The sequence below is a fragment of the Platalea leucorodia genome (genome assembly GCF_965183815.1).
Source record: "Platalea leucorodia genome assembly, chromosome: 9".
Lineage (NCBI taxonomy): Eukaryota > Metazoa > Chordata > Aves > Pelecaniformes > Threskiornithidae > Platalea > Platalea leucorodia.
The window spans coordinates 27857217-27877922 of record NC_138831.1 but is presented as its reverse complement, the minus strand read 5'-3'; the positions used below and the strand labels follow the sequence as shown (position 1 = coordinate 27877922).

Below are 20706 nucleotides of genomic sequence, written 5' to 3'. Positions count from 1 at the left end.
AGGGGGGCCCTGCAGAGCTGGGCGATCAGTGGTGGTACCCTCATCCCAGCAGCACATACATCCCGTGCAAGGTGACGTCAACAGCCCTGCTGCCCTTCTATTTTTCAGCCAGCCTGGTAGGACTTGCTATTTACCTGTTGGATACAACTGCCTATGCTTAAGATTTTTGGGAAAACAGTCAAGTATCCTGTGGGGAATGTAAAAGAATGAGGGTGGGTGTATTTTTGCACAAGTTCCTCACAAATCTGGGGGCCAGGATGGCAAAATTGCTGGCAGTTGGGAGATTTAAATAGTTTTGGAAAAAAAAAAAAGAAAGAGAACATAGAACCTGGGACCTGGGCTACTCAGCACATCACACACCTCATATGCACCTCAAACTCCATCAATGTATTCACACCAGCTCCATGGCAGGTGCAAAAGGAGGACACCCTGTCAGCGCTGCAACTTGGCTCCTCATTTTGGAGGAGAAGCTGAGGCTGTCATCCACATGCTTATTCGGCACAGAGCCTCTTTGTCCTTGTAGTGGCTTTCTGGCAATGACTGCTTGTCTTCCTTCCTCTTCACTCCCACAGCCCATTTCCAATGGGTGCAAGAGAGTGGGGTGGACCCCCTGGGGGTTGGTGTAATGCCACATTGGTGGTACACAGATCTTTTGGCTAATCCCTTTCCTCTTCTTGTGTCCTGGGATGACAGTCCCCAAGAGTTGCCAACCCTATCAAGATATTCCTGCCTTGTAGCACACCTCTGCTTCAGGCATCTTGTTGGATTTTATTGATGGACTTGACTGCTAGCCTTGTCAGTGGGGTAACAGTCAGACCTTGTGCTGGTGCCAAAGTCAGACCTGTCACAAGCCACAGCTCTGTCCCCTGGTCCTGCCTGCTTAAGCCACCTGGGTGTGCAGGACCTGCTAGGGCATTGCGACAAGCAATAGCAACACACCGTCTCACAAATACTTTGCCTTGATCTCCCAAGGAGGTCAGCCAAGCACCCAACAAGGGCTTGACAGAGGCTAGTAAGCTAGCCTGGCTCACAGGGCACTTCCTGCCTGTGTGGTGAGAGTCTGTACCTTGCCCCATGGGGGTACTGAGGTGTGTACCGGGGCCATGCTCAGCGAAAGGGATCTCTCATGTTGAGCCATGTCTGAGTCCAAGAACTGGGCTGCTGCAGAAAGTGCAGATGGCGAATAAGGGCATACTCTTTGACCTTGAAGACAGTCAAGCAGTGGAGCAGGTCATGCAGGGAAGTTGTGCAGCTTCTGTCCTTGGAAGTTTTCAAGACCCAGCTGTATGAAGCCCAAAACAGTGTGGTCTGACCCCAACACCTGACCCTGCTTTGAGGACGAGGTAGGACTAGTGATCTCCTGGGGTCCCCCCACTCATCTCAGGGTTGTTCTGTCTCAAGACCTGTATCCGTATGCTCTGCTCACCTGTGCCATCTGGGAGAACCTGCCTGCTCCTGCAGCCCTTGCCCATACCTTTCCCTTGGAGCTGCAGTGCTTGCCTTGCCTCTTCCCCATGGGAAACTCCCCACATTCTCCATTCCTCCACACTTCTCCCACTTGCTGGAATGGCTGCCCCCAGCTTAGAATTGAGTCACCATATAGCAGATATTTGCAGTTTTTTCTTTTCAAGACTGGCAGAAGATGGACACACAACACGGAACAGCATACGCTGAAGTGAAAGGACCAGTATTTCCTGTGTAAAATGTGGGAAATTTCCCAAATTTCCACACTTTTCATGTAAATTCTCCCTTCTCCAACCCATTCCCTCCCCAAAAGCCCCTGCCAGTTCCATACCTAAAACTCACTTCTCCCCAAATGTCCCTGCTTAATGTTCTGGCCACTCAGCACATCCTGACACCTACTTACCTATGCAGCCACCTCAAAAGATTATTTCTCCTAAGCTTTCTTTTTTTGCCCAGTCTTGGGCTTTTCCTAGCACTCCCTCCCCTCCTTTCCCTTACACTGTTGAGGCCAGGCTCATGAGAAAGAGCCCAGGCAATACAGAGACAAGGATGCAGAAAGTGGGTACGTACTCACATTTCCAGCACAAGTGTCCACTGACCAGCAGTCCTTCGCCCCCCCCCCCCCCCCCCGCAGTGCCTTCCCATGGCACAGCCTGATGGTCCAGGGAAATCCTCCTTCTCAAGGAGTCCTTTTTAAGGCAAGTCTTCCTGGAGGTGAGTCATGTTTTATCACTCCACTGCTGCATCCTGAAATACTGTCTTCTTTCATACCCATGTTCCCATACTGCAGAAATGGGTCTGGATTTGTACTGCTCAGATATGTTTTTGAGCTGTTGTAGACTAATTCCTCCTGGTACTGGTTTGCAAAGAGTTGTAAATGGCAATACTCACTTCTGACAGCCTGTGGGATCATCTTGGAGATATTTGAAAGTCATCTGGACATGATCCTGTGCAATTGGCTTTAGGTGGCCCTGCTTGAGCAGGGGGATTGGACAAGATGGCCTCCAGAGGTCCCTTCCAACCTCAAGCATTCTGTGATTCTGTGGCATCATGCGGTGGGATCCCTAACCACCCACACACAGCTGGAGATGTATCATGCTCATCTGTCCAGAAAAATAATGGATACAGGGCCATGGACCCTGGATTCAGTTTCCTGACACTCTTCTAGTATGGCTGGAGGGCCTCTGGGTACACCACTGTGCACATCCCTTGACTAAGCTGCAATATAGGTGTGACTTGAAACATCCTTGGCTGCCTGCAGTCCCTTGGGTTATCATCTGTTGCATTTGAGTTGGCAGATATAACACAGGCTTACAGGAAAATCAAACCTTTTTGCACTGGAACCAAAATAAGATGATGTAGGACATTTCCAGCAGCGCTAGTTATCTGTGTTCAAGCAGCCAAAGAAAGCTCCTCTCAGTTGTTCACTCCTTAAATGCTGCTGATTGTATTGACTACATTGCCATTGACTTTGATGGGCATGTAGGTGCTGACTTATGTATAGATACCTACAGTCGGGTGTTATAATCTTGAACTGAATCCCATTCCTATATCCAGTCAACTGAATCTCTCTCCTTACTTTTTACTTTCTGGTGGGAGGAACTGATTAACATGGGATGAACTATATCAATATGCCAGCAACCTGCTGGCGTATTTTTCCTGAAAATATGCACAACTTTTTTTTCTAACTTTTCTGGAATTTTGCTACAAGTTACGTTTATGTATGCTGGAGTCATGTGTTCTTATGGCCGTGATTTATTTTAGACTTGCTTAAAAGCTAAGCATTGTGTAGAAGAAGGGAAAAAGGCCTAAACATTTTGTAGTTAATGTACAGATTTTATGGCTTATTTCTGTAGTTTCTGTAATATTTTGGACAGTTACATTAAATATATTAATTTATTCATTATACAGATTATGTACATTTCTCAGTATTTTCCAACAAAAGCTAAAATGTCCAAACCATTTACAGACTTTGAGGAATGCATTAATTCTTTGATTTTTTTAACCTTTCAAGTATGAACAATTTTCAGAAAATCAGTGAGACTATCTAGGCAGAGGCACCTTGTTGAAGAATTGTCTTCTCCCAAATGTCCATCTCAGAGCATGCTTTACTTCTTTGTTTCATAAGCTGTAGATAATTGGGTTCAGCATAGGAGTTACTACTGTGTAAGAAAGAGCCACCAATTTCCTGCTGCTTGCCAAGAAACTGGACTTTGGCTTTAAATGTATCAAGCCAGTTGTGCAGTAGAACAGCGTCACCACTGCCAGGTGAGCAATGCAGGTGAAAAAAGCTTTGCATCTTCCTTCGGCAGGTTGCATTTGGAGGATGGTATGGATTATCCAGATGTAAGAGGCTGCTATCAAGATAAATAGGATCAAAACAATTACAACTGTAGCAATGAACACAAGAAGCTTGAATAACTATGTGTCTGAACAGACCAGATCCAGAACAGGAGTGATATCACAAAAGAAATGTTCACTCTCCTTTGAGCCACAAAAAGGGTAGCTAAATAGCCAACCAGTGAGTCTTACAGAAAGTGGAATACCAGCAATCCAGCATGCTATGACCATATGAAGACACACTCTCCTGTTCATTGTTATGGTGTAGTGCAAGTGATGACATATAGCCACATATCAGTCATATGCCATGGCACCCAAGAGGAAACACTCAGAAGTGATGAAGAATATGACAAAGTAAAGTTGTAGGGCACAGGCAGAGAAGGTGATGACCCTTCTCTCCAACAACAAATCCACAAGCATCTTGGGCACTATGTTTAGTGTAAAGCAAATTTCAACTGAAGCCAGGTTTTTGAGAAAATAGTACATGGGGGTGTGCAAGGCAGGGTCAGTGGTTGCAACTATGATGATGAGAAAGTTCCCTGTCATCGTGATTAGGAACATCAGAAGAATTCCCTCAAAGAGGAAGACCTGAAGAGCGGTGAGGTGGGAGAACCCCTGAAAGGTGAAGTAAGTCTGGTTTCTGAGCCCCAGTGCTTCAATACCTTCAATGCGAAAGAGAAACAACACAGCCTGTATTTTTAAATATTTTTTTTTTTAAACTATTGTTCTTTATTCAGTGCCACTGGACAACTGCTTATGAATTCAGTATTGTAAAAGACTTTCCTCTTGTAGACCATCTGCAATCTACCTGTCTGTATTTAGATATTCGTGATGTAGATAACCATATTTGAGGTGAACAGTTGAATTACCATCTCAGTTTACATGTCTTTACACTAGCTACAAAAGTAAGTCAGAAATCTTGATTGTATTTCTCACTTAATTCAGTTATCTTTATTGGTGTCACTATGTGGGGGCATCATTCATTAGCACAGAAAGGAGCAGCTACATGCGTTGCAGAAAGCAGTATTAGCTGGGAAAGGTCCTCCCTGACAGTTTGCAGTTAAGGCACCCTTCAACCTGCACTTTGATTACCAACACTGGTTGACCTTCCTATGTTCCTTCACAGTAAAGTGAAGTTACAAGTCTGCATTGTTATATATATTACCATCTTGACCTATGTTCCCTCTGATCATCTTAGTGGTCTTCTTCTGGACCCTCTTCTATTTATCAATCTCTTGTATAGAGGGATCCCGAAATGGGACACCTTTCTCCATAGATGGCCTCACAAGTGCCAAGCAGAGGGGAATGGGTGTGTTCCTTTGACCAACTGGCTAGCTCTTGCTAACATGGCTGGCTAGATGGTTACTCCTCTCCAATGCAGGGACACACTGCTGGCTCATGTCCGGCTTGCCATTCATCAGGAATCCCAAATTCTTTTCTGCAGAGCTGCTCCTCAGATGGTCAGTCCCAGTCTATACTTATGCATCTTTTGTACCGTAGCCATAAAGTCTTGAACTTCATGAAGTTCCTGTGTATGGCCCTCTTCCCCTGTCCCCAAATTTCTGTCATCTGGAAACTCCTGAGAAAGGTCTCCATCACACCTTCCCAGTCACTGATGTATATGTGAAACAGCATTAGTCCCAGTATCAGCCCATGAAGAATCTCTCTTATAACCAGCTACCAGCTAGACTCAGATTGTTGACCACTACATGGTAAAGCCTTGATGGTCCAGACCATCCTAATGTTGGCCCATCCAGATTAGATCTTCCTAGTTTGGCTACAAGGCTACTACGTCAAGAATTGCTGAAGTCATTAAATGACATCCACCACACTGCCCTCACCCACTCTGAGCCAGTCATCTCATCATGGAAAGGTGTCAGGTCGGTCAGGCATGATGTGTTTTCAGTAAATCTCTGCTGTTTGTTACACATCCTTTCTTGCCCTTCATGTGCCTGGACATGGCTTCCAGGAGAGTTTGCTCCATATTCTTCCTCGAGGCTGAGGTAAGGCTGACATTCCTCAAATCTTCTTGGCCTTCTTGAAGACAGGCATATTTGCTTTTTCTCTGCCACTGAGAACCTAGCCCAGTTTGTCAAAGAAGACAAATACCAGTCTTGCAATGGCATCAGCCACTTCCCTCAGTACCTTCCGATGCATCCATGGGTTTGGGTGGGTTCAGTTTACTGAAGTACTCTGTAACCTGATTGTCCTCTATTGTGGGTAGCACCTGCCTTTCCCAAACTGTGCAACTACTTTGTTTCTTTAAAAAAGACCCATTTCAGAGCAAGGAGGAGTTTTTTTAAAAAAAAAAATCCATATTTTTACAGGTGAAATATTTTCTTGAATGATCAAGAAAAGCTTTTGTATTGTTTCTGCAAACAGCCACATGGCAAACATCAGCAGCTGAGATATTCATTTACATTTCCCTTACAATCTATGAACAGAAACAACTCTCAGATGTTATTTTTGTTCATTCTTCAGAATTAATCTAAAATAAGCTAATCGCTAGAAGTACTTCAATCTCTTACATTTCCATGAAAGTCTTAACATATAGCTCAGACATCACTGTGTACATGGCAGACATCTGGAATTCTCAGATGCATTCTCTTCTACCTTTTAAAAACATTAAATTACTTCTTTTTCTTGAGCTATCTATATTAATAAGCATTTTTCTTGCCAATTTTCATTACCAAATAGTATAGAAAATACTGGTATACCTCAATTTTCATGAGAAGCAATCCAGAGTTTCTGATATGATGCCTTTGTTCATGATTTCAGATACTGGGATACCTTTTTCTGCCTTTTGGGCAACACTTCAGGACTGTGAATAGTTTCCTGTAGGATCTTCAAGAAAGCATGAGGTTCAGCTGTTCTGAACGACATGCTGTCTTACATTGCTTTCTGAGATAGGAACCCCTCTCTGGATTCATTACCAAGTATACTCAGAAGACAAAACATCTCCCTTAGGATTGTAGCAGACTGTGAACAATTTAAATGAATGAAAGTTAACGTCTTTATTTTTTTTTAATCTTACATGAATAGAAGCAATCAAGTTAAGTATAATTAGGTTAAAATTTAAATTTACAATAAAGTTTAAGTAGCAAAGTGTGATTCTCCATTTGAAGGTAATGTGAGGAGGAAAACACCATTTACTAGATGCCTTGTTTGAATTATTAATCAAGTCTGTCTTGATGGAGAGAAAGAAACCCCAAACCAACTCAGACCATTTGTTTTAGATATCTGTCTGAGGATGGGTATTTCACTTTCTGAAGATGTCTATCTCTTTTTATTATCAGGCAGGTAGAAGCAGCATGTCATTTAGCTAAAAAGTCTGTAGTTGAATGGACAAATTCAGGTGAAATGGATCCTACTTGAACTACAGCTCTTCACAAAATCAGAAATTCAGTGTGAGGTTTCCAAAACTAGTGTTTTTGAGAAGTGTCCTAGACCCATATTGAACAAAGTATTTTGTGCAAGGTAAGGAAACCTGGTAGCAAGTCAAAGAGAGATTCACCATAGCTAACTTCAGACATCTGTAATCCAGTGGTTTAATTGTTGTTGACATATCGAGTGACTTTTAAAATGCTCTACAGTATCCAAGATATCTGCTTAAGACAGACAAATATGATCAAGATCCACAGGCGACCTGTCTTTCTGGAACATTACTGGACCCCAGCTAAGATGCTCCTGGATATCTCAAATGGCACTGAAGGCCGTGTTTGTCAAGTGGTTTGAGTCCTAAATTTCTGCATCTGAGCTTGTTGTAGAGTCACTTGCCCTACAGTCAAAGCAGAGGAACAGACACTTCTAAGGTGTAATTCAGTGGAGCCTCAAAAGTCCAAAATGTCCAGGTAAGTCACAATGTAGAAATGCTTTTTTCCATTTAGTGATTATGTTGGGAAACTAGGTGACTAACACACACTGAGAGTTTGTATTGCAGTCTAAGTGTTAATGGATATCCATTATAGTAAATAAAGCACTGCAGACATTTCTGGGCCTGGTTAATTTGACCTGTTGTAGATATACGCTATGGGACAGATAGATGTGTATTCTTGAGTTCAGAGCTCTAACTGCCTAAACTTAGCCAAGGCATGAGAAAGCTTTTCCTCTCTCATACAGCTTTGTGTGGCAAGTGGTACCTATTCCTTCCTATTTTTGCTAATCTCCTCTCCAGTCGTTCCCTCCTCCAGACTCCAGGGATGTTTCCCATTAGCCATTTCTTGCTCTGTTAACCTCTTTCAAAAGCTGTATTTCCTTACTGTGAATGGCCACCCCTGTTCCTATGCTATCTCTTCTCCACTGCTTATTGCACTGCTAGACACTTTAGAGAAATGTGAAGCTTTGCTAACCACTATTTCTTCTATTTTTTTAACCATGTTAAATATAAGAACACACATAGCAATCACAATTCCAGAACCTACAGAAGATTTCTAAACAGCTCTTCCTATTTACTAATTGTTATCAAGGAAAATAAAACTACACACGCAAAATGAACTAATTTCAGGTTGGTAAAGATGATCCTTTCCATTTATCTCCCCTCCTCTCCACCAAATGTCAACAGAGTGGGCATTCCTCTTTGGAAGTTGTTGCAATGTTGTTGTGGGAGTTTTGCTTTCACTTTAAGGTTTTAATTGTCAGTCCAAATATGGATAGTATTTAATTCATTTTAGACTGGATGTCTACATTGTGTGTTCTTCTGTATGAGCTAGCAGTTCTTTAGTGTATTGAACCGAGCCCTTCTAGAACATGGTTTATATTATCCAAAACCAGACATCCAAAATAGATCAGAGGAACTATGTTCAAGCAATGTTTCTCATGCTTCATTTGCAATCAAGGGAGTCCAGATAACTATCTTGGATGTAGACATCTACACCATAGGTGTAAAAACTAAGAGTAATCCAGAACATAACATTAATAAAGAAATGGTCTATATGCTATAAATTGAATTTCAACTGATTCTGAACTGAATTTTGGCCGTAGTGACAAAAAAGAAAGCAAGCAGGCAGACAAAAAGATACCATGTGCAATAATACATATACAATGACATTAATGGATTTACTTTGCTTACTTTGCAGTGTTCACTATATATTCATGTTCTTTCTCCATACCACTCCCCAACTGATAGCAAGATTGTTTACCTATTTAGTTCTTCTGCTTATTTATTTTTAAGATTTACAGATTTCTAAGCTTTATACAAACTAACTATATTCACATGCCATGTAATTGTGTCTGAACCTGCAACTCATTAAGGATTATTACCCCTTTTTTTTAACAGAAAGCAGCCTTCTGAAAGCCAGCAATTTACTTGTCTGTTTTCGCAGAGCTTCCTTTACTTCTTTGTTTCTCAGACTGTAGATGAGAAGATTGACCAAGGGAGTGAGAATGGTATAAAAAACAGAGAAGACTTTGGAGGTATTTGGGTATTGTGATAAGGAAGTACATAAGCAGTTAATATTGACCAATAAAAAAGAATCACCACAATAAGATGTGAGGAGCAAGTGGAAAAGGCCTTTTTTCTTCCAGTGGCAGAAGGAATTCTCATGACCATGATAATGATGTAGAGATAGGATGAGAAGATCAACAGAAATGGAGGCAGTGAGCACACACCTGCCACAACAGAAGTGACAAGTCCACCACATGAGTGTCACTACAGGAGAGTTTTATCACTGGGAATGAGTCACTGAAAAAAATGTTCAATTTCATTAGGCCCACAGAAATCTAAATTTGAGATCAGGAATGTTAGTATAGCATTAGATAGAAAGCCACTTATCCAAGATGCAGCACCTAGCTGGAGACAGAGCTTGCTGTTCGTACAGGATGGATAGTGCAGGGGTTTGCACACCGCTAGGTACCTATCATAGGACATCACGGCAAGGAGATAGCACTCTGCAGCTGCCAAGCAACCAAAGAAATAGTATTGTGTAAAACATCTGTTGACTGAAATACTTCTGTCTCCACCCAGGTAGAGAAGCAACATCCTTGGCAAGATATTTGAGCTGTAGCAAATTTCCAAGCAGGCCAAATTGCCCAGGAAGAAGTACATTGGGGTGTGAAGGTGCCAATTAGCCACCTTCAGGACAATATTGAAGAAGTTTCCAGTTATGGTCACAATGTAGATTGACAGAAACATCAGGAAGAGAAGAGAATCCAGTTGAGGGCCTTTCCCGAATCCCAGGAGGATGAACTCTGTAACAACCGTTTTGTTTTTCCACTCTTGCTTTGTCATAACTTTTGTTCTAGTGATAAAACAGTAAATGTTAGCACCAATGAAGACCTCAACAGTTAGGACTCTGTCGTGGTTTAACTGCAGCTGGCAACTAAGCACCACACAGCCACTCGCTCACTCCCCCCACCCCAGTGGGATGGGGGAGAGAATTAGAAGGGTGAAAGTCAGAAAACTCATGGGTTGAGATAAGAACAGTTTAATAATTGAAGTAAAATGAAATAGAATAGTAATAGTAGTAGTAGCAGTAATAATAATAATATGCAAAGCAAGTGATACACGATACAATTGCTCACCACCTGCCAACTGATGCCCAGCCTGTTCCTGAGCAGCGATCGCTGCCCCCCGGCCAACTCCCCCCAGTTTATATGCTGAGCATGATGTCATACGGTATGGAATAGCCCTTTGGCCAGTCTGGGTCAGCTATCCTGGCTGTGCTCCCTCCGAGCTTCTTGTGCACCTGGCCGAGCATGGGAAGCTAAAAAGTCCTTGACTGGTGTAAGCACTACTTAGCAACAACTAAAACATCAGTGTGTTATGAACATTATTCTCATAGTAAATCCAAAACACAGCACTATACCAGCTACTAGGAAGAAAAAATCAACTCTATCCCAGCTCAAACCAGGACAGACTCAAATGATGAAAGTTTCTTCGCTTAGAGAAGGAAAGAGTAAAGAAGTCTTTGCATTATCAGACCTGTCACCTGATTTCTGTAAAGATTTCTCACATGCTAAGCGTGACATTACTTATTACTCCATGTACTGAGAAGAGCACTTAAAACTGAAGTAATTCCTGTGCTGCTTCTCTGGCACAAGGGTACTTTCTAACATGTTTCCAATCTGTGCAAGCAAATTCAAAAATCAACTTCTTTCATTAGACGCCATCACAAGTTTTGCCATATTCCCTTCTGTTGTGAAAAAAAGAAGTATTTAGTCTGATTGTTCCAATAGTAATATAGCCATATTTCCATTGCTAATATGTACTGATGCATATTTTATATTCACTATATGTAAGTATGTAGCATGACAATTAATGCAGACATTTTTCTTAATTGAAAGAGGCTGAAAAAGAAGCTAACTTCCACCAATGAAAATAAGTATGAAGAACATCTATACCATCCTCAGCATATGTTCGCCCTGCCAAAAAACCCCCAAACACACACAAAAACACCTTCCAGTTATCTCACTCTTCAGTCTTGTAAATGGGTAGAATGAAGGATTCCAGATTTAAGGAGTTTAATTCACCTAAAACAGGCAGGATGAACCATCTTGTGGAAGTACCTATTTCTTATCACTGAAAACTCAGAGAGAGTTTAATTGCCAGACCCTTAATCAGAAAAATACAGATTAGATAAATCCTACTGCTTGTCATAGTGCTCTTTTTTTTGTTTTCCTCTAAGGTGTACTGAATCACCTTATTCTTTAGATTTCCTTACTGTCCCGATCCAATGTCAGGGCAGGTTTCGATACGATCCCAAGGACGAGATTAAGACACAAACGAGGTCAAATGCCATACAACCTTTTGACTTTATTTTGGTGAACGAAGGGGTGAGGACCAGGTAGGGAGACAGGGGGAAAAAAAAGAGAGAAAGAGAGAGAGAAAAAAACGAGCAAAAGAGCAGGTGAGAGAAAAAAGAGAAAGAGTGTGCTCAGGTGGGTGAGAAGAGGGCCACGTAGGGGAACGTCGATCAAAGGTCCAGTCAGTCCAGCCTCTGTGTCCGCAGGAGCAGCTTCCAAGGAGCGCGCAGGGCAGGAGGAGAAGAAAAAAAAGAGGGCCTCAAAAGGCGCACGCGGTCCTTTTATAGGGCCACGCACATGCGCAGAACAGGTCTGCGTAAATGTAGTTTACGCTTCTGCTTTTCGCGCCCTGGTCTCTGTGCAGGCGTCCTGTGGTGGTTTCGTCAGGGGCTGGATGTCGAAGCCAGAAGATGGCCATAGAACGGCAATGTCGAGACAATTCTGGTTCCATAACAGTCCTCGACACTTACAAATCCCATTTTCCAAAACTCTTGAGGCTTTGGCTGATCTTTTCTGGATTTGTTTAGTAGAAAAATATATTAAAAAAAAAAATCAGTGGCCACAGCTAGACACAATACTGTGGGTAAGGCTATACCAGCAAAGGAACTGAACAGAAAATCAACTTCTTTTTTCTTCTGTATAGACTCTTCTTGTCAGCTCTGTTTTTATCCAGATGTGCATGGAGTTGGGAGAGGTATTGGCAATGCATTAATGGGGTGCATTTTTCAAGCCCATGCACCTGGCAATACAAATTCCATCCATGACCCTTCACAGATAGGGAGGGACAGTCTTCACCCTTGGGGTTCCCTAAACACATCCTCCATTACAAACACAACTTTGGTGGTTTTTTCCCAGCCCACTGTCTTCCCAGATCTAGGACTCCAATTTAACAGCACATATTTGAATCATCTTCAGTGGGATTAATGCCACCTAACTTGGAACATCTGCATCTAAAACACTCACCTCAGACACCTCTTATAGTCTACAGAGAGAAGTGAGTGCTTTGGGCTGTAATCCATCCAATATGCTTTATAAATCTACTTTGTATGAGCTAAATCTTCTAAGGAAACTATCTGTTTCTTTCCATTGTCAATAGCAGGAGTTTGGATACTAGCTCAGAGGTCAGCTTCTGCCATGCAGACTGCACCCCCTTTTTGGTGTTGCTCACCACATTTAGGCACTACAGGGAGGTGACCAGACACTATAGCAGTGAAGGCCATATAAGGACACCCATCCAATAACTTATATCTGGACTACTTAAGATAGCATAACTTTATAAGACTTACACATTTCTTCCCACGGATCTAATTTTAAATTTTCCTTTAAAATCTTGTTCATTGAAAACCCCAATTTTTAGCCAATTTGCCAATATCTGACAACTGAAAATGTTGGAAATTTGTTCTATTTCTGTGTCAATCAACAAACCTTTCAGACCAACAGTCTTTCTTACCTAAAACCACAAGAATATTGAAAGCCAATTAAAAAATCTTTCACTTCTCAAGGTTTTGTATCCATCTTTATTTTCTTTAAAAGCTTGATTTTCTCATGAAAAAAACCAAACAAACCAAGAATAAGAGCTCCTTTTTTGGCAAAGACCTTTCCCCGCAATAATTTCCATCTTTTCCTTTTTTTTTTTAGGCAACTGAATAGACCAACTATTCTTTTCCGTTCTGTCAGGTAGAGAGTGTTCCTCCCTTCACCTCACCCCTTAAAATCCTTTTCAGAGCTGAGACTAGTAAAACACCCCAGGGTATAATCAAGCAAACAAAAGCCTTGGAGAAGTTCTTGTCATCAACCTCATACGCATGTAAATAACTGTTCTTTTCCTGCACACTCCGATTAGAAGAATTATTATTATTATTATTATCATCATCATCATCATCATCATCATCATCATCATCATCATCATCCTTAGCCTACGTTATGATTACTTTTGGGCCTGGATGGAATTATATTGATAGATAGGATGACAACTGAATAAAAGATGACTATGATGATCATCATTGTTATCAAGTCAGCACTGGATTCTCCAGATGTGTTGAAGTCAAAAACTGATTAGGGCTTGGATTCAATGCCAGGCAGCTACACGAGTGCCAGCTATTTTAGTCATCCTCTGGAGATGCTGCTTGATCTTCTTTTTCTCCAGGTTGATGGTGTTCTTAGCTGTGGTATCACAAATAAGTGAGATGATTGTTCCAGATCCTGTTTTTTTAATCTCAGCTTCCTAGCTTGCATTTAACAAGGCCAGGTAGGTTGTAATATGTTAGTCAATGTTCAGACTGCTTAGTGTCCAAGACCAGACTGTCGTGGTTTAACCCCAGCCAGCAACTAAGCACCACGCAGCCGCTCGCTCACTCCCCACCAGTGGGATGGGGGAGAGAATCAGAAGGGTAAAAGGGAGAAAACTCGTGGGTTGAGACAAGAACAGTTTAATAACTAAAGTAAAATAAAAATAGAACAGTAGTAATAATAATAATAACAAGTAATAATAGTACAATAGTAATACAAAGCAAACGATACACTCTACAATTGCTCACCACCCTCCGACCGATGGCCAGCCCGTCCCCCAAGCAGCGATCGTTTCCCCCTCCCCCGGCCAACTCCCCCAGTTTATATATACTGAGCATGACATCACATGGTATGGAATAGCCCCTTGGCCAGCCTGGGTCAGCTGTCCTGGCTGTGTCCCCTCCCAGCTTCTTGTGCACCCGGCAGAGCATGGGCAGCTGAAAAGTCCTTGACCACTGTGAGCGCCACTTAGCAACTACATAGCAAGAACAAAACGTCAGTGTATCATCGACATTGTTCTCATCCTAAACCCAAAACACAGCCCCATACCAGCTACCAAGAAGAAAATTAACTCTATCCCAGCTGAAACCAAGACACAGAAACAGCTTGATGAATAAATATGTCTTGGCAAGGCACAACTTCGCATCAACTTGGTGAGCCTCAAAAAGAAAAAAAAAAAAAAGAACATAGAGAAATTCAAAGACCACATGAAAAAAAGTGAAAGCCCAAAAAAGTAGAAGGGGAAGTTGTATTAGCAAACACCGCTAGGTGGGAGTGTAGTCAAAACAACCTGAAATACCAATTTCTATCACAGTGATGTTGGCCTGTGCAGGTGCAGAGCTGGCCCTAGCTGAACTGCAGAGACTGAATGTCATCCATTTTGATTGCTAACATGAGATGGAATAAATCTGTCTCAAAAATACAAAATCTACCTGTTGGCTTTCACATGGGATACCCTTAGTTTCCCACCAAGTAGCTGGTCTGTCAGTTCCACAATAGAAATAAAATGCTTATGTTTAACCAGATAGTCTCAGCTACATCATTGCTATGGTCTCTGTGTGTGAGTGTCATCTAGAGGCTTTAGTTTGGAGGACAGGACACACCAGAAGACAGATATCTGTTCTTGGTGCCAGAATGCCTTCATAAAATCAATTCACACACTATTAATTTGTACCTAGCCTCAGGTGGTTATTTACAAATTCCATCTGGAAAGTGAAGAGGGAATGGGCAATGTGAGTCTTCCAATATCAAAACGGTCACCTGAAGAGCCTGTGGAAACTCTCAAACATGTCTGTTTCTCTTCACTGAGAATGCTATACTGAGTATCTAGTTGATTCTAGATATCCAGAAATAGTCAGAATCTCAGGTGCTGGTCCCTCTTATAATTATCATAGCACACCTATTTCCATGTTTCTCTTCTTCTTTCCGGAGCTTTGCTTCAGGTCCTCCTGTGAGGGAACTCAGGCAATATTGACACAGTAGTTAGCCTCATCATCTGCTTCAGATCAGAAATCCAGCTGTGGAAAGCACCAGTTGTGGTTTGGCCCAGCAGAAGTTGTTCTCGGAAATGCTACTTCATGCCATACATGAGTGCCTGCATCAAAGGCATGTTGTAAAGACACCATTCAAGTGGGTTGTGGTACAGTCCCCTCTTATTCAGTATAACAGATACCCAACTCACAATATGCTCATGAGGTATCTAGGTGCCTTTGGAAAATGGGATATAATTGGAAATGAGATGTGTGTGGGATGGAGAAAGCAAAATTTATTAGTAAATTTCAGTGCAGTATTAACATATTATAAACTTTAATCAAGAATGTTATTGGGAAGGTTCTACCCAATCAATAAACTATTTAAAATTTCCATTAATAAAACTATCAAAGGAGATTTTGTGTTCATACTCAAGAGCATATAATGAGTTACAAGGGACTTCTGAGTTCATCTTGGCTTCAGTACATATGGAGATTTATTAAAGACAAAGCAAACACTTGGAAAGCTCTTGGTTTTCATATAAAGATGATGAAAAGAGAAGACAGCCTGCAGAATCTGTGCTGCATGCCACAACGTGATGTGGGCAGGTGTCTGAGAGACCCTAGTCCGTAATGGAGGTAAGCCTGACAAAGTAGTGTGCACAGACTTGGGAAGAAAGTGAATGAAGAACTGATGATAAGATTAATTTCTGATTTTCTGTGTTTTTCTGTCATTGGAAATAATTGCCTGTGTGCTGAACTGTAAGGCTCATCAGTTACTGACATGATTTTATTATGCCAGTCACAGCTTTATCCGAATGTCCCAATATTTTTTAAGTGATGAGACATTGAACAAACTGCATAGACAGTCTTCCCTATGCCTAAAATTTCCCTACCTTGTGAATCCACAGGGTGACCCAAGATGCAGAACATAAGAAAACTTGTGTGAAGATTGTCTGGTTGCAGAAAATAATCTCATGTGACCGCAAGCTAATTCCATAGTTTAGGTGTAGGTAGTTTTGAACACCTTTCCCCATGTTAGCGTAGCTGGGTGATCTGCAAAGGAGCATAAGTATGTAAATGTATATCTACAGAACAAAAATTAAGAATTAGGGTATGCATCTACAAGACAGGGAAACAAGCCAGGACACTGAGTCAAAAAAATGGCATGTAATCATCCATACTTCTTAGAAAAGAAGAAAACTGTCTTGTCCCTGAGGCATACCCACAGTGATTGAAACGGAGATTAGATGATCTGTTTTTTTCATAGAAAATATTGCTTAAATGCTTTAAGAGTTGGAATTTTAAATAAGTTATCAGGACATAGAGATTGGATCCAAGAATTAAGTAAGTTGAATAGTGTATCTTTACAGCCATGCATGGAAAACAGTCTTTTAATTTTTATACTACATTTTAGTATTTGCTTTCACCAAGATTCAGCATGATGTCAGCTACAGAAAAGCAAACCCAAACCTACATTACAGAATTAATCCTCCTGGGATCTGGCTATTTACCTGAGCTTCAGGTTGCTCTCTTCCTGCTCTTCCTGGTGATCTACATGGTCACAATGATGGGGAACATGCTCATCCTTGTGTCGGTGGTGGCTAATCAGCATCTCCACACCCCAATGTACTTCTTCCTCAGTAACTTGTCCTTCTTGGAGACATGCTACAGCTCCACCATCCTGCCCAGGCTGCTGGCCAGCTTCCTGACAGGCAGCAGAAGTATTTCCTACAGCAGCTGCATGACACAGTTTTTCATATTTGCTTTTCTAGTTGAGGTAGAGTGTTATGTCCTGGCAGTGATGTCTTATGATTGATACTTAGCAGTATGCAAACCTTTACATTATGTTGCCCTAATGAATCATAAGCTTTGCATAGCACTGGCTGTAGGAGCCTGGGTAAGCGTTTTTATGATCAGCTTTGTTATCACACTGTTGATGTCACAAATGGTGTACTGTGATCTCAGTGAGATTGACCATTTCTTCTGTGAATTTGCCTCTGTGATAAAATACTCCTGCAGTGACACATTTCTGACAGAAGTTTTAACATCTTTGATGTCTGCTACATGTACTACGCCGCCCTTTCTTGTCACTGGAGCATCCTATATTTTAATCACCATCACCACCCTGAGAATCCCTTCAGCTACAGGGAGGCAAAAGGCATTTTCCACATGCTTTTCTCACCTCCTTGTGGTCACTGTTTTCTATTCAACTCTCATCCTTGTCTACATATTACCAAAAACTTACAACCTCACAGCTTTTAACAAGTTGTTCTCTGTCTTCTACACTGTGGTGACACCCATGGTGAATCCATTTATCTACACCTTAAGAAACAAAGAGGTCAGAGGAGCCCTGGGGAAAGAAGTCCAGGAATTTATGGGTTAATATAAATGACATATCAAGAGCTATGCTTTGTGGGGCTTTTTTGGGGGGGCCAGACTATAAAAATATAAAGCATTAGAGGTGGTTTCCACAGCAAATATATGGTCACTGATGTAGCAATTTGCCTAGTCACAAGTGGAGCTGGGTGGTTGTTTGGGGAAAAAAAATATGTTTTTTTGGACTTCCTCAAAAAACCCCTGTAAAACCAAAATGTAAACACCTCAAAATAATATTGATTAAACTCAAAACAGCTTTGTCATGTTTTCATATTATTTCAGCCACTTAGAAATCAAAAGCCACAAGAAGAAAAAATGTCTTATGGCTAGAGACACATGGGGCAAATGGCCCCATGTGTTGAGATGGGTATGGCTACATGGGGCACAGAAGAGGACCCTGGCCAATTCTCATGTGGTGTGGCAGGATTCAGCTGCCTGAATGTAGGCAGGAATGACGCTACAGTGTCCTTTAGGTGCTGTGGGGATGCTTCCCTGGACTGTGCCTACTACTGCTCTGAAAGCCTGTAGGTGTCTCCTAGGGCACAGGTCATTTCTCCCTACCTTGTGAAGATGTCATGAATGTCCCAGTGCTTCTCCTGTGTCATGGAATGCTTGTGCTCTGCCTGCCCATGCCAGAGGGAGTTTGTGGCAGTGTAGGTGAGAGCCAGGCTGCACTACAAGTCCAGAGGTTGGGTACTGCTTCCTTAGGAGCTTCCTTTAGCAGTGTGGATGCTGGCAATGCTTCCCTTGGGACAAAGGTAATAAGGACATCTGTACCGCTGTAGTGATTCAGAGAGGAATCTGAAAATTAAGGGTTGGTGTCTGTTTTCATAACAGTTGCTAGGGCTACCTTTGAAGCTCATGGAAAGAAAAGAGCTTTTCCAAGAAGAGAACATTCATCTCTTCTGAAGATTGATGGTATGAACTAGACTTTCAGGCATCACTTGTGTGTCTAAAGTAGTGACATGAAACTTTACTCACTATAGTACAACATGGGTCAAACCTCACCTAAATTTGAACGCTAAAAGTTTGTAACGTAGTCTGTGGCAGGTGTTTTGGGTCCCTTGTGGACAGAAATAGGGAGCTCCTCATTCTAAACCCATCAGTAGTGCCACTGTCCCTTCACCAATTAGTTGGGGATCAGAAGGAACCTGAGCACTATAGATGCCAGGTGTGGCCACCTTTTCTGCTAAGTTTAGTCACCTGAGAAAGGAAAGCAGTGCCAATGCCAGGAGCATGGGGTTCCTCAGAAGTCAGCGGAAAGCCACAAACACCTCTTCCGCATGTGATTTGTCCAGTTCCCAGATATGTGACTCAGTCAGGATCGCAGAATCATAGAATCATAGAATGGGATGGAAGGGACCTTTAAAGGTCATCTAGTCCAAACCCCCTGCAACTGGCAGGGACATCTACAACTAGATCAGGTTGCTCAGAGCCTCATCCATCCTATCCTTGAATGTTTCCAAGGATGGGGCATCTACCAACTCTCTGGGCGACCTGTTCCAGTGTTTCAGCATCCTCATTGTAAAAAACTTCTTCCTTATATCTGGTCTGAATCTACCCTCTTTTAGTGTAAAACCATTACCCCTTGTCCTATTGCTATTGGCCCTGCTAAAAAGTCTGTCCCCATATTTCTTATAAGCCCCCTTTAAGTATTGAAAGGCCACAATAAGGTCTCCCCGCAGCCTTCTCTTCTCTGGGCTGAACAACCCTAGCTCTTTCAGCCTTTCTTCATAGCAGAGGTGTTCCATCCCTCTGATCATTTTTGTGGCCCTCCTCTGGACCTGCTCCAACAGGTCCATGTCCTTCCTGTACTGAGGACCTCAGAGCTGGACACAGTACTCCAGGTATGGTCTCACCAGAACAGAGTAGAGTGGGAGAATCACCTCCCTTGACCTGCTGGCCACGCTTCTTTTGATGCAGCCCAGGATATGATTGGCTTTCTGGGCCATGAGAGCACATTGCCGGCTCATGTCCGCCTTTTCATCTATCAGTACCCCAAGTCCTTCTCCTCAGGGCTGCTCTCAATCCACTCATGGCCCAGCCTGTATCCATGTTTGGGATTGCCACGACCCACGTGCAGGACCTTGCACTTGGCCTTGTTGAACTTCATGAAGTTCACATGGGCCCACCTCTCTAGCTTGTCAAGGTCCCTCTGGATGGCTTCTCTTCCCTCTAGAGTTTCAACCACACCACTCAGCTTGGTGCCATCTGCAAAATTGCTGAAGGTGCACTCAATCCCGCTATGTCATTGATGAAGATATTGAACAGCACTGGCACCAGTATGGACCCCTGAGGGACACCACTCATCACTGGTCTCCGTCTGGACAACAAGCCATTGACCACTACACTCTGGATGTGACCATCCAGCCAATTCCTTATCCACCAAACAGTCCCCCCATCAAATCCATATCCTTCCAATTTAGAGAGAAGGATATTGTGGGGGACCGTGTCAAAGGCTTCACACAAGTTCAGATAGATGACATCTGTAGGTCTTCCTTCATCCACTGATGCAGTCACTCCATAACAGAAGGTCACTAGGTTGGTCAGGCAGGACATGCCCTTGGTGAAGCTGTGCTGGCTGTCTCAAATCACCTCCCTGTCCTCCATGTGCCTTAGCATAGCTTCTAGGAGGATCTGTTTCATGATCTTCCCAGGCATAGAAGTGAGGCTGACAGGTCGGTAGTTCCCAGGGTCCTCCTTTTTACCCTTTTTAAAAATGGCTGCAATATTTCCCTTTTTCCAGTCCCCAGGGACTTCACCTGACTGCCACAACTTTTCAAATATCACGGAGAGTAGCTTAGCAACTACATTGGCCAATTCCCTCAGGACTCTGGGATGCATCTTATCGGGACCCATAGACTTATGTACATTCAGGCTCCTCAGGTGGTTGTGAACCTGATCTTCCCTTACAGTGGGAGGGACTTTGCTCCCCCAGTCCCTGCCTTGTGGTGCATCCACTCGAGAGGTGTGGGAAGAGAAGTTGCCAGTGAAGACTGAGGCAAAAAAGTTGTTGAGTACCTCG

The 20706-nt window shown here is 42.5% G+C and overlaps 1 protein-coding gene and 2 pseudogenes across 3 annotated transcripts; 1 reads left to right on the top strand and 2 right to left on the bottom strand.

The window, feature by feature from the left end:
* Positions 1 to 3507: 3507 nt before the first annotated feature.
* Positions 3508 to 4365, bottom strand: LOC309594896 (olfactory receptor 10A7-like; annotated as a pseudogene). Its single transcript has one exon. The product of its transcript is annotated as an olfactory receptor 10A7-like (transcript).
* A 4694-nt stretch (positions 4366 to 9059) lies between these two features.
* LOC309594895 (olfactory receptor 10A4-like) lies at positions 9060 to 10030 on the bottom strand (annotated as a pseudogene). Its single transcript has one exon. The product of its transcript is annotated as an olfactory receptor 10A4-like (transcript).
* Positions 10031 to 16746: 6716 nt separating this feature from the next.
* On the top strand, positions 16747 to 17688 carry LOC309594785 (olfactory receptor 1F1-like; the record flags this gene model as incomplete). Its single annotated transcript, XM_082321130.1, is given in 2 exon segments — positions 16747 to 17118; positions 17122 to 17688. Coding segments are annotated over 2 exon segments (939 nt in total).
* Positions 17689 to 20706: the final 3018 nt, after the last annotated feature.